The following is a 15,315-nucleotide window of genomic DNA, read 5'->3' on the forward strand; positions in this document are numbered from 1 at the left end:
GAATTTGCTCTCAACCAGTTCTAGAATGGCTTGCTACCTGGAGTTTTTAAAGGTTTGATGTGCTGCATGTATTGCAAAGCGAAACAAACATAACAAAAAAGATGCTTAGCAATACAAGCGCACAATTGTGAGCGCTCTGGTGGAGAGTCCATATCGCTTGTCCAGATTTGTTGGAGTCACCGAACAATACATTCGGCTCGTTCTTCCGCACGGGGCCTGTTTCCATATAGCGATCACTCACACCCCAGCCTCAACGTCCGCTCTGCCTGATAATGACAAGAACGACTGTCATTACAACGATCACGGCAGACCACAGGGAAGCAGGCATGAGAGCGTGCGTTCCATGACATGGCTCAGTAGGGGAACCATAAATACTTCATTTATGTTTTTCTTATCAATATGTCATTGGAGCGTCCACCAGTGTTAAGCCATGTTACAGTATGGCACACATGCGACAGGAATATTGGTACTCTTAAGGATGTGTGTAGTAGCTAGCTAGTATTCAAATGATGAGCCTGATCACTTGAAAATGCTATATGCAAACCGAATAACTAATAGACACACACACGTTCTCTGTTTTACTGGGGTACAGTTTGAAACAGAGGCCTACAGTAAGGCATCAATGCGGCTTTACATGCAAACAAACCGACAGGTGACATCTTCAAACAGTTCATCGACAGCATACATTTGCTTTGGATATGTGAGAGGGGTTTTACGTTTATTAAAAGCAATGAACTTTAACAATTAGCTGAACAGAAACCACATAAAGAGAGTTCAGGGAGCTATAAACAGTTTTGGCTTTGTCCTCCGTGAGGAATCGACAGTAAAAAAAACCCTAAACATTTCACATTATGTACAAGCCAGATGAAAGTAGTCAGGCATTACATGTACGCAAACACGCTTTCTCTCACACACACACACACACACACTACACAAGCCTGCCGTCATGCAGTCGCTGTTGCAGCATGCTTACATTAGAAATCTGAGTGAGATGCATAGTCAAAATCGCAGCTCTTTTACCCTCTCACATCTCCAGTACTGCACACGTGTGGTGTAAGGTGAGGAAGGTGTATCTGAAGCAAGCGCAGGAGTCTGAGCTGTTTGTTGTGTGTGTGTATGGGGTCCAAAATTAACTTTTACCATGTCTGACAACAGCTGGGAAATTTAATATACACGGGGGTCCAGAAGTCTTGTTTAATTGAAACCATCTAAAATGATTACAAATGACAATTAATATTTCGTTTGTGCACTATGCATGTCATGAAGCTGACAATTTTACAATTTACTGCAATACAAGTATTTAATATATATCTTATATATATGAAGAGTTCATTTGCAAAAACAGATAACTCAAAAATCATGTTTTTTCATTGTGCTTTCCAATTAATCACAATCAAACTGCAGTTGGGTTATTTTGATAAGGTTAAAAAAATAAGTAAAAAATACAGCTAACACAATAAAAACATGATTTTTGAAAATTAAAATAAAACACTGAGTTATCTGTTTTTGCAAATAAACTCTTTCTATATACACAAGAATCTAAATGTATTATCCTTTATCTGCTAAATGTATTTTCACCTTGAGAAATCTTTCTATTTATTTTTGTTTGTTTTATGTGAAATATTTTAATTTAGACTTATGGGCCCGATGTATGTATATTTTTTGTACTTTTAAAAAAGGAATTATTTAACTGTTTATGTTTCGTATATCTGTATCCTACAAAAACATGATTCTGGGGGTCAAATTTGTCCAACACAGTGCACTGAAGTTCTGTAAATAAAATAATTAAAAAAAAGGTTTCATATAAACATCTGATGGAAGTTTTCCACTAGAGAAAAATTAGTTTGAAGATGCATGACAGTGAATGATCTTTTACTAATTGCACTGTTAGGATTTCTTTTCTTTGATTCCCAGGTATCAAAGAGCTTTATTGTTTTACATTATGATTTAATTCATGTGGCAAAAAGTTACCTGTCTGCTGCTTCTGGAGTGTTAATTTTGGACCCGGTGTGTGAGAGATCAGGTCTAAATGTGCACCAGCAGTGGCTGCGTCTCACTCTGGGGAGGCTCACCCTCGGGTGGTGGCAGATGGTACACCACACACAGTGAGGAGTACAGGCACCCCACAAATGACATCAGACTCGAAAAGTACATCACGCCCTGGGCCCCACCCACCAGCGATGTCAGAGGACCCATCGCCACCGAAACCAGGATCTGTGCCAGGAAGTACTGACAGCTGAGCAGGGAGATGTCCACCCCCATACCACGCCTGGTCCCGTCCTCCGATGAGCCGCAGAACTGCAGGAACAACATGACAAGTTGTCATTGACAAAGGGTGACAGTACGTCCTCTTTCCCATCAATTTATTCATATGTCATAAAAAAAAATGTTATTTCTAAAATGTTTCACTTCCATTTTTTTTGGCTATGCGAACTTTAAGGAAACATTCTATTTTATCAATTTGAATGCTTCTTTTGAAAGTTGTTACATTTAAAAAATGTTAGTTGAAGGTTCAGCTAATATGTTCCATGAACAATGTATGTTTTTATAATGTTAAATATGGGTTTGTGCTAACATTTTGGGAGCATTATTGAAAACCATATACTTTAAACAAACATTTATATAATGTTACTAATATAACATTTGTTTATAACTTTACGAGAACCTTCCCAGAGCGTTCTGAAAACATTCTCTTTTAGCTGAGTTCACAAATAATGTTTCATTTGCATGATATTCTTTTGAAATAGTGAGTATATTAATGTATATCTATGCGTGCGTTCACATAAACATGATTTATTTAGTTTGTGTTCTCACCTGCGGGCTCTGGTAGTATTCACAGAGCAGAGAGTAAGGCAGCGTACAGAGAGAAGAGAAGAGAACGCCGTAGGTGACGCAGAGAGACAGCACCACGTACAGGTTGGTGGAGAGAGTGGCCAGCCCTGTGCCCAAACCAAAGGCCAGATAGGCGAAAAAATACAGAGAACGCAATGAGAACCGCTCCTCCAGCTTCTCAAGAATGGCTGCAAGAAGAAAAGACGGAAGAAAGTCATGTGAATATGAAATAATCTTTGTGTATGCTCGAATTGTATGGTCACGCTTTCACTAACCTGAATAAAAAGCAGCACTAAATGCATAGATGCACATCCCCCAGCAGCCCATGGTGATGCCGGAGTTGTAGCGCTTGTACTCCTCTGAATCGTGGTGGGCCTTCGGGTCGCCACCAAACACAACCTCCCCCATAAAGTCCGTGTAGAAGAGCAGCATCCCCTCGAACGATAACCAACCTGTGTCAGTCAACATTTGTGATGGAAGAGGAAAGATTTGGACATAAAAACATTTTAAAAATCATTTTATATTAGCCGAACCCCATGCTCATGTTTTTTGTTTTATTAATTATTTTGGCTAATTTAACTATGTTTTCGTTACCTATAAAAGAACAGATCTATTTAACAAATATTTAAATGTGTTCCCAAAAATTGGTTTCACCTTAGTATTATTAATTAATTTAGCTTTTATTTGATATTTTTTGTTTAAATTTTTGTTTTAGTATTTTTGCAAAAAAAATCATATTTATTATTAAAAAATAATAACATAATAATAACAAATAACATTGTAATTTATTTTAAAAATATTTATTTTTAGCTTTAATTTCTTTTTATTTCTGTTTTAGTAACTTTAGTATTTCAACGTACCTCAATTTGATCTCAGTTAGTTCCCAAGGAGAAATCGTTTACGTACGTTCTTTAATTTTCTTGTTCATTAATTTGACATTTACAATTATATGACATTTACATTTTGTTTTATTTCAGCATTCTTTCAGTTAACTTGAATTTATTTAGAAAAGTATTTAAATATTTTTAGCAAACTCAGAAAAAAAAACCCATCAGCAAATCCTGTTTGGGCCGGGTGATACATTGTTAGCTAATGCAAGCATATTGTAGTTAAGAAATTTGATCTGCTGTAGGTCTCTAATTCTGTTATCAAAACCTCTATTTGAAGCCTACGTGAAATGTCTGTGTTTATTATTAAAACAACATTTTGTATATGCCTAATGAAATTCAAAACCTATATTACCCAGGAAATGGTTGGTGCACAGGCTTCGTAAACATGGAGGCATCCTGTAGATGGCGGTACAAAGCAGCTTTATTGACATTTGAGAGTCTGCTGCTTCATGGGTGCCACTGAGGTCACTCTCATAACGCATGCCATTCAGCAGTATATTTGCCACCTTGGGAAAAGAGCAAAAACATACTAAAGAGCAATGGCAAGTTATAGGCCTATACATAAATATGCATGAGTACACACACACACACACACACACACCACACACACACACACACACACACACACACACACACACAAGAAACAAGAATAAGAAATATTGCCTGGGCAACTAAGTGAAATAAAATAAAGTTGAAGTACTAAAATTACTTTAAACTGAAAGAAAATAAAACTATACAGAAATATAAAAGATGAAAATGACAAAAGCATATTACAACATAATTACTTAAACTGAAACTAAAATTAAAATAAAAACTGAAAATGTACAAATAATACCTAATTCAATACCTAAATGTACATGTAATTCAAAATATTAATAATAATACACAAATATAAAAATGAGGAAATTAAGTAAATTTATTTAAATATGACAAAATCTGTTAAATGTAGGCCTATTTGGGAGAACTATTCTTTTAGATGTCAAATTATTCAAAATAATTAAGAAACAAATATAATAAACATATTGAAAATAACCGAAATACAAATGTTTAACAACTACTAAAATCATTAAAGCTAAAACTGAAATAAAATAAATGAAAGCTAAATAGACATTAAAAAATAATCAAAGTGACAAAGACACATAACAAAATGACTAAAACGGAAACTAAAGTTAAACTGAAAATATAAAAATAAAACGCTAATTCAAAAAAAAGAAGAGAGTAAAGGCAGAAACTCCCCAAAACAAGCAACAATTGGAATCGTCTGCATTAAAGGCTGGGAAAAGTATTTCAAAGGATGAGAGCAAGAGTCTGGTGATGTCTATGGGTCACAGACTCACTGCTGTGATTGTGTGCAAGGGATCTGCAACTAAATAATAGCTTTTAATCTTTTATATCTGCCTTATGTTCAACTGTCCCAATACTTATGCTCACATCAATGAGTGGGATGAACTCTAAAAGTGCTGTTCTTTTTATTTGGTAAAACATATATGTGTTGAATCACCCAATAATAAAACGTGACATTCTGTAGTTTTGTCTCATATTCATCTTTTAATCATATTTGCAAATGTCTTGACTCCACAGCCAACAGAGCAATTTTGTCTTTACTGCTCCAATACTTATGGAGGGCACTGTATATTAGATTTTGAGAATTATGAGAAAACAAAGTCCTTATGTGAAAACCACGACTCAAGCAGTTAATTTCAAAACAAAAGAATGCTTTAAAGGGGCCATCAGATGCCCATTTTCCACAAGTTGATATGATTTTTTAGGGTCTTAATGAAAAGTCTATAACATACTTTGGTTAAGATTTCTCAATGGTAGTGTAAAAAACACCCTTTTTACTCTTTCAAAATCAGCTGTTTTCAGCTGATTAATTTGTTTTCAACTCATATAAAAAAATAATAAATACTATTACAGTATATTGATAACACTTAAAATAACACTGGTTTTCAGGTAATTGATGTAAATACAGTAAAATGGGAGATGGATTTGGGAGTAATATACATTTATATTTAAATTTAAAGTCAAATTAGCAAAAACTAATTAATAAACAAAAAAATTCTTGACTTAGCAACTAACTAATATTAAGTTCATGTACTACAAGTGCTATAACTGAAATAAAAATAAAGCTGAATAGACATTACAGACAAAAGCACATAAAATGACTAAAACTGAAACTAAAATGTAACTAAAAACTTAAAAGAAAAGCTAATTCAAAATATATTATGAGGAGCATGTAAGTAATATTTGATTCTGATAGTAATACTAAGGCAATTAGTTTAAATAAGGTAAAAATATATTTATGCACATAGACAAACTGACCTGTTGACTGAAGGTGACAGTGCATCTACGACTGTTGTCCAAACCACCGCTCGGAGCAATCAGCGGGTCCTCCATTAAGGCCAGACTCTGGGGGCGCTTCAGTATCCCTGAGGTACTGCCTCGCTGTAACCCTGACGCAGCCTGTTGGCCCTCATTAGGCTGGTCAGCAGGTTCAATGGCTAGCTTTTGCTCATTAGCTTGCAGCGCTTCAGTCGCCAACAGTTCTCCATTAGGCTGCGAGAGTTTGGTTTGCTGTGCAACTTCATTTGCGGCAGGCATTTGACTTTGAGGAGGAGGGGGCGTGTCCCCAGGAGGAAGAGGCGGAGCCACCACCTCGGGTTCTAATGGAGTCTGCTGTCCGGTGTAGCATTCGATTAATACTCTGTCTATGTAGGAGGTGCCTAAGGAGGAAGCAAACTCATTAATGCCCGTGAGGGAGTTATCCCGACTGATGAAGCTGCCGTATTTGGGCGTCAGAGGACTCAGAGGGGAAATGGGGCTGGTGAGGCCTGCGTAGAGACGTGCGTTGGCGCTACTCGAGCGGCCCAGTGGATCCTGGTAGCGGCAATTGGCGAAATGGCTGTTATAAAGGGCTTCGTCCTCATCCTCGTCATCCTGGTCCGCAGCAGCTCCGGGAGGAGGTGGGGAGGGCGGCAGAGGAAGATTGGGACTCTTGAGGCTGCGGGTGCTCCTGGTTTGATGCTGGGACTGGGGTAGAGGTCGCTCTGGGATACTGGTGAGGGTCATGGCCGTGGTGGCAGCGAGGGTGATGCTGGTGAACAGGTATATGACCCGGAGCTGGCCACCCATCGACCTTCCGAACTCAGTTTTGTCCCAGTTAATGCCACCCACGATGTAGCCGAAGCCACCGCCAAGACCTGGGTTAAATTAAAGACGAAGCAGTACTGTGATTCAGTGTTGTTATTCTTAACTACATGTAAGACTATTAAAAAATGGGTTTGGTCATTGAAATAAAGCTGAAATAAAATAAAGCATAAATATGAAATTTAAAACTTAAAAAACGTAAACAAAAATGTAAATGTTTTTCTTTTGTAGTTGAAATAGAATAAAATATAAATATTAGAACATATTGGAACATTTGAAAACTTGCCGTGGCAACTACAACTACAAAAAAAATACTGCAACTAAAATAAATGTTTAGTAAGTACTAAATTACTAACACTAAAATTAAAATAAAAACTGAAAGTATAAAAAGACTAGCTTATTCAAAATACATAAATACTATTATAATATATAAATAATACTAAACTAAAACTCCTTTGGATTTGGTAAAATGTGTTAAATGGATCAAGGAGTACTATACTTTTATAGGTAACTGAAATCGTCAAATTAGACAAAATCAAAAACTGATTAGTTTAAGTTGAAGTATGAAAATTACTAAATGCTAATTTTTTTAAACTAATGAAAGTGATGTGACAAAAGTTACAAAATAATATACTACAATAATTTATAATTAATAATAAAATAACAGGTTTGGGGAAATTAATTAAATATGATTAAATGTGTTAAATTGATCTGGGAGCAATACATTTTTAACAAATAAAAGTCAAATTAGCCAAAATAATTAATAAACAAAAACTTAAAGGATGTGTACAACAGACAAAAATAACAAAAAAAAGTATTAAACTAAAAGCTGAAAATATAAAAATAAAAGCTAATTCAAAATATGAATAAATATTATAGTGGTATAGAAATATTACTAAAACAACACTGATGTGATTAGACATATATTAGATTTTGAGAATTATGAGAAAAAAAGTCCTTATGTGAAAACCACGACTCAAGCTGTTAATTTAAAAACAAAAGAAAGGGGTCATCGGATGCCCATTTTCCACAAGTTGGTATGATTCTTTAGGGTCTTAATGAAAAGTCTATAACATACTTTGGTTAAAATGTCTCAGTGGTAGTGTAAAAAACACCTTCTTTACCCTGTCTTCATCAAGCCGTTTTTTTAGTCCATGTTGCTTTAAATGCTAATGAGCTCTGTTGACCCCGCCCCTCTCTTCTGTGGAGTGACGAGCAGACTGTAAACTTCAGCCGCGAAACTGGCTAAGTAGCACATTATTAGGAAAGGCAATTAGCAAAGATTCATAAAAAAAAAAACCTTAGACTCATTCTTCTGTAGATGAAGCTGGATCACGAATGATTCGGGTGAACATAGACGCATTTAGGCAGATCGGGGATCATCGCATTCCCTTCAAAAATGAAAGTAGCGTTAATCCTCTGCCTCTTCAGTGGCTCAGATGTCGGGAGTAAATGACGACTGCTATGTTCATTATTACATCCAACAACAGAACACCTCAATCGCTTAATCTAAGACACCTCGTCTTCCCCTGCACCGGAGGCGGACAGCTCTCAGTTCTCTCAGGGCGGGTCTAAGGTGAGACGGCCTTGTCAATTAACTATCGTGGGAGCAGTCTGTACAGATCTACCTCATTCTGACAGGAATCTCAGAACAGGATTTTAAAATAGGGATTTAAAAAAACCACAGGGTGGATTTTTATCATTATAGGATGGATGTGTACAAACACTTCCAACACACATTTATGTTCAAGCAACTTGTAAAGTGAATTTTGCATCCGATGACCCCTTCAAATGAACATTTAACCATAATTAATCTCCAAGTTTTTCTCTAACCTGCCAGAAGAGCGTGTATATTTAGGCCTCGGTCCTGGTCCTCTGGGCTACACACATCCATCATGTACGCATGACTGGGGTTGTCTGCTGAGTCGGCACTGAAGTCCATCAGAACCACGCCGCACACCGTCAGCACGATGCCCCACTTGTGATCCAGGGTGGTGTCCGCCACAGCCGATCCAATGTCCCGTCCATTCAGCACCAGCGTTAGACCCAGCAGAGCCCCTGCAAACACACCAAAAGAGCAACATCAAAGTATTTTAAATTAAAAATGAGTTTTAAAACCTGAAACAGTATCACGTTAAAGTGTTGGTTCATTTCTAGAATGAAAATTTGCTGATAATTTACTCACCCCCATGTTATCTAAGATGTTCATGTCTTTCTTTCTCCAGTTGAAGAGAAATTAATGTTTTTGAGGAAAACATTCCAGGATTTTTCTCCATATAGTGGACTTCAACGGTGGCCAATGGGCTGAAGATCAAAATTGCATTTTCAATGGAGTTTCAAAGGGCTCTACATGATCCCAGCAGAGAAGCAGAAACAATAGGTCTTTTTCTAAAACATTTTTAAAATTATATACTTTTTAAGCACAAACGCTTGTCTTGCACTAGCTCTGCGATGCCCATGCGTGACTTCACGCATTACATAATCACGTTGGAAAGGTCATGCGCGGTTAGTTCTTCGTCTGTGTACTTTGGTTCAAAAAGGTAAGGTAGGGTGAAAAACTGCATCTCATTTTCTCCTCCAACTTCAAAATCACCCGACATCATTGTTTTGCTTTTTTTTGTAAAGAGCATTTGACTTTCTTTGCACGTTTACTTTATAAACACTGTTTCAGTACTTTTGCCTACGACACGTGTGACCTTTCCAACGTGACTTACACTGAGGTTGGCCTGGTGCAAGACGAGCATTTGTGATTAAAAGTTGTATTCTTCTTAGAAAATGACCGATCGTTACGCTAGATAAGACCCTTACTCCTCAGCTGGGATCATGTAGAGCCCTTTGAAGCCGCACTTGAAGCCCTCTGAAATTGCAATTTGGACCTTCAACCCATTGGCCAACACTGAAGTCCACTATATGGAGGAAAATCCAGGAATGTTTTCCTGAAAAACCTTCATTTCTTTTCGACCGAAGAAAGAAAGACATGAATCATGGATGACACAGGGTTGAGTAAAAATCAGGAAATTTTCATTCTGGAAGTTAGCTAATCCTTTAAAGAGCAAACAAAGAGATCAATTAGTGAAGTTTGCAATAACTAATTTCACACGTCTTACCTATTGCCAGGGCAAAAATAAAAGGTCTCCTGCGGCCAAAGCGAGATGTACATCGGTCACTCCATGCCCCAAGAATTGGCTGCAGTAGGAATCCTGGGAATCGTAAAAGAAGATCGACATCAAAACTTTACTGGCTAAATGTTGGCTATAAAAAACTTTAACTTGACAGCCCTTCACTTTTAAATTCCTCATTCGCTTTGACATTTTCATATTCAATAGAGCGGCCAGGATCCCATCCCATGAATGTTTTTTTTAAAGTTATACAGGTTAGGACAAAATGGTTTTAAAGTAACGTTAATGGAACATAAGAGAAAACATGTTATTTCTACCTGATATATGTTCTTATAATTTTGAAAGAAAACATTCTTAGAATATTAAGAATAAACATTCAAATGACGTTATATCTTCGGATGAGAATAAAATTTGCAGAATAATAAGAAAAAACTTTTTTGTAACCTTTAAATAACATTACAATCATGTCAAAAAAACTGGACATGTCAACATTTTTAAACATTTCAAAACATTGTTTGTTTTTATAACCTAAATTTGTTAGCTGGGATAGTCTTCAAAACTGTTTTTTTATGAACAAACCTAAAATTGGACTGATGAACCACACAAGACTGTAGAACTGGTCGGGCAACCCCATCTGAAGTAACACAGGTGTGACGTACGCCGTTTCCATCGCGTAGCTGAATTCGATCCCAAACAAAATGCAGCCATTGAAGAGAAGCTCGGGGAAAGTGCGTCTCGGAGGAAGTTCGCTCAGGTCGAGCTGTTCCAGGGGACATGGCGTGTTCGGCGGTGGTGGCGGAGACGGTCTGATCAGTTTCCGTCGCTTCGGGTGCCTCTGGAAGTTGTTGGCTCTGTGACTGAGGTGCCGTGTGGTGGACAATGGGAAACTGGACGTTTTGGACAGAGTGGGTCTCCAGGTGCTTTCCTGGGTAGTCCCAAACTTCCCCCCTACAGGACTGGACAACAGGGGGTCGCTCAGGGTGCCCATTCCAGGAGATGACATTCTGCTCACACTACAAGGGAAAAAGACAGAAAAAAGCAGTCTTTTGCTGCTCCAGCACAGTGGTAGCTGTACAAAGCGCTCTTACACGCTTCCAAAATGCCCTAGAAGAATCATTTTCAGTAAACAGTTGTTCTTAGAACATTTTGTTAACATTAAAGCCCCGTTCACACCAAGAATGATAACTATAAAGATAACTATATTAGCGTCCGATATCGTCTGTTTATTCTCAGCACACGCTCGTCTGCCGCTTTAAATTCTCGAGCTCGTGATAGCATGATTGATTGTGCCTTTATTGTTTTAGCTGTGGTGTGGACTCTGCTATTCTTGAGAACTATATCTTTGTAGTTTTTTCAAATGTTTTTTTCTTGGTTATGCGAACATTAAAGGAACATTCCAGTTTTATCATTTTGCAAGCATCATGGAAACAATTAAATGTTCTCTGAACGTTCAAAGCATCCAAATGTTTTAAGAGCATTTTTGTCTCGATTAGACTATGCATACATTAAGGGAACATTCCAGTTTTATGGGAATGTTACTCTTGAATGTTCTCTGAACACTCTGAAACATGCTAACATTTTTTTTAAAAATGCCAGATGAACATCCATCTAAATTGTTTTAGTAAAAAACAAAAGTTCCATGAGTGATGTGTAAATAATGTTTTTGTGTTAACATTTTGAGAACATTATGAAAGACCAGATAACTCTGAATTAACATTACTGCAAGAACATGTATTTATTATCTTTGAGAGAACCTTGCAGGCAGGTGTAGCCAGAGTTCTGAGAACATTCCTTGTTAGCTGTGAAGAACAGCTTATTTGATTTCTCCACACTAAAGAACCTAGAAATATCCCATGGATGTTATGGAACAAGCAATGCCATAAAGAACCTTTATTTTTAAGAGTGTAGGTCATGGTGACATTGAGTTAGAGAGCAAAATAACACAATTACTTAAAGCCATTGTGAAAAGCATCACAAAAGCGGTTTTATACATCAAATTAGCAGTGAAGTGCATCGTGCTGAAGCGCCATTGCTTCAAGGAGGTCAGTGATATGACACTTCTTCTTCTTCTCCCCTCGTGGACACGACATACTGCAACCAATGCGCAGCTCCACTGTCAAGATGCGCATTGCACATGTGGTCTCTCCATAGCTGAGGAAGCAAAACGCATAACTGCAGCCTCGTTCCTGCACACTTCTGAGAAATGCGCGAGGTTCTCTCTATTGTGCGAGAATAAAAAGCGCACGTAATCGTTGATTCATAATTTTTTTTAATTATGGATGAAAAGAAGGATGATTGCACGGAAAGCTAGACGTGTTTGACCACTTCAGAGGTGTGATAATCACCCTAATCATCCGCTTTCAAGGTAAAGATAATACAATCGACTCCACTCATGTGTTCTTTGTGAGAGGCGTGCGGTGGATGGAAACAGAAATGTTACCTTTATCCGGGATGCTCTTCATGCATTACTGGCTTGCAAACAGCAGACGGAAGGACGCATTATGTTGACGCCGCTGTTTAACATTTCATGTTGTTCCGTGCTTTCAGGCGCAGTCATTTCTCCGTTTTTTATCGTGCTCCTCCAGTCTTCCCCTGTTCTCGCATCTCTCCTCCTCTCGTCCATCGGCTCCCCCGCGTGACGCCACGGCATCGCCCCCTCCCGCGCCAATCTGCAGCATCAGCATCAACTGAAAACTGACACCTGTCCTCAAGCCACGAGGACCTTCAAGATGTCATCCTGCATTGATTATTTATCATTTTCACTTTTGTCAAACCAGATAACAAAAACAAAACTGCTAACGTTCCCATATGAAAACGTAATTTTTTTTAATGCTCTCTGAAGTGTTTATATGAACGTTAAAGAAAAAATGTTATTCTATTTTTTTGCAAACATTCAAGAAATGTACTCTTAATGTTCTTTAAACCACCCAAAACTGGTAAGTGGTAACGTTTATAAAAAAGAACGTCCATCTAACATTGTATCAAAGACCAGATAACTTTGAATGAACAGTCTGTTAACTGTTACTTTTCTAAATCCGTCGCTATGGAAATAATGAAATGATATGTAGCCTATAGAATATTTCATTATTTAATATTGTACCTTTGTATAATTGCCACTGTCCATTGACATATATCACGAATATAAAATAAAATAAACGGCCGTTTCATGTAGACTACTCTTGGGGGCCCTCTGGTAGCCACGGGGGCCCTACGCAGCCGCTTAGTTCGCTTATGCCTTGGGCCGGCTCGGCAGCTGCAATATGTACAAAATTCAGCTGCCAGGATTTTAACTGGGACTAGGATTGGCAGTCATATTACTCCAGTGTTAGAATCTGTGCACAGGTTTAGAGTGGATTTTAAAATTTTGATGCTTACTTTTAAAGCATTACATGGCCTGGCACCTCATTACCTCACAGAATTGTTGCATCCATACACTCCTAGTCGTAGATTGCGCTCCTCTCAGTCAAACTTGTTGGTTGTTCCTCAAACACGTCTGGGTGACAAGGCTTTCTCTTTCTATGACCCTGTCCTTTGGAATTCTCTGCCTCTTGAATTTAGGGAAGTTCAGAATTATGATGGTTTTAAACTTAAGACACTTATTTTTAAACTTGCATTTGCTTATTGATTTTGTTTTGCTTTTTATTGTATTTGATTACATTGTGTTCAGCTCTTTGAGAAGATGCTTTTAAAGGCGCTTTATAAAATAAAGTTTATTATTATTATTATTATATTACTGGAAGAACGTTCGTTCGTAACTTTGAGACAATGTTTTCTATTACTGGGAATATGATTTTCCATTTATTTGTTATTGTTGATGTTTAAATTAAAAATACAGAATATTAAATGTAAAGGCGGACCAAGTACACAATTGAGTGAAAGTACTGCTGGTCAAATATTGTGATAGTTGTAAAGACAGATTTTTACTTAAGTAGCAATGCAGAAGTACTTGATTTTAAAAGTACTTATAATTTCCGTTTTTATGTCAATGCACTGTTTTATTATTGTTGTATGTAATACCTGCGACCTTATGCCTCTGAAGCAACTTAAAATATTTTATACTAAGTAAAACTGAAATAAAGAGCTTTTAGAATATTAAAAACCTATAAAAAACTATTTTATTTAACACCCACACAAAAGCAGGATGGTAGTGATCTCACACAGCTCTGGCAGTGTGTGCACACATGTAGCCATTCATCTACATTTGAACCGTGTTGACAGTGAAATTGCTGTAAATACAAACTGATAAGAAAAAAAAAACCCTGCTTTAAAACCCAGCAACACAATTGTAGCTGTAACTTTACAACAGCAACACTGCTTTAACAAAAAAGCAAGATTTATATGATATCAAAACAAACATTCAAAAATGCTCTCTATCGCTCTGGGGGTACTTTGATGTCATACACAGAAAGGTCTGTGCAGTGCTGCTTCAAGTCAAACACCTTTTGTGTTTTGGAGACACACAACAGTTCTTCTGTGGCTTTATAGGTAGGCTAATATTTCCCTTTCACAAGAGTGCTTACTGAAAGACTGTGAAGTTATGTTTTAGAGAGGGACAAAATCACCCACTGACTTTCAAAGCTGCTACATGGAAACGACCTTCTACTTCGAGGACCGTGATAGAAATGTGGAGAGAAAAGTATGATATTAGTCTTTCAAACGTAGTGAAGTTAAAGTCATACGTTTCCAGAAAAAAAATAATAATACTCAAGTAAAGTACAGGCCTACTTGTTACTGTCCACCTCTGATTATAGGCCTGCTTGTGTTGAATGGTGCATATTATTTTCGCAATTTATAAATAAGTGATTAAACATTATACATTGACATTATAAGATTTATTTTAATTATTTAATTTAATTTTTAAAAAATGAAATACCAACCAACACCATTCTGAAGTCAATTATTTACTATAGCTACACACAGAAACTGAGTAAAATACCTTAGTTTTTTTTTTATTGTCTTGTTCTGTATTGATTATTGGATGTAAATCATTACAAGGTTCAAATGAAGACTGAAATGACCTTTGATGTACAGATAAACCACACCCTAAATGATCTTATAGAATACCTTAAACCTGATTTTGGGCTTAAAAAAACAAACTAAATAAAAACAATGTGTGTGTTATTCATAGAATCAATTTGCATTTAGAAATACTGAGTTTGTACTCTGAAAAAATATATTCAGGGGGTTAAGATAAAATGCATTGTTGCATAAATAATCACACAGAGTCGCCTTTGTCATATTTATGTAATATGCCCCGCCCCTCGAGCGCATGTTTGAATCCCTGACGCTGTGATTGGTCGATACGCCTGTCGCTCACGCCAAGTCTT

General features: G+C 37.1%; 1 protein-coding gene across 1 annotated transcript; it reads right to left on the minus strand.

Moving 5' to 3' along the window:
- Window positions 1-565: 565 nt before the first annotated feature.
- On the minus strand, window positions 566-12,612 carry slc45a1 (solute carrier family 45 member 1). The gene is made up of 9 exons (XM_079395874.1): window positions 12,429-12,612; window positions 10,568-11,001; window positions 9,977-10,069; window positions 8,703-8,927; window positions 6,045-6,922; window positions 4,075-4,228; window positions 3,108-3,284; window positions 2,815-3,020; window positions 566-2,298 (listed from the first exon to the last, which is right to left on the minus strand). Exons 2-9 carry the CDS (start codon window positions 10,989-10,991, stop codon window positions 2,026-2,028), a joined length of 2,430 nt encoding a protein of 809 aa, XP_079252000.1. The 5' UTR covers window positions 10,992-11,001; window positions 12,429-12,612; the 3' UTR covers window positions 566-2,025.
- Between the last annotated feature and the right edge of the window lie 2,703 nt (window positions 12,613-15,315).

Source organism: Barbus barbus (assembly GCF_936440315.1).
Source record: "Barbus barbus genome assembly, chromosome: 37".
Lineage (NCBI taxonomy): Eukaryota > Metazoa > Chordata > Actinopteri > Cypriniformes > Cyprinidae > Barbus > Barbus barbus.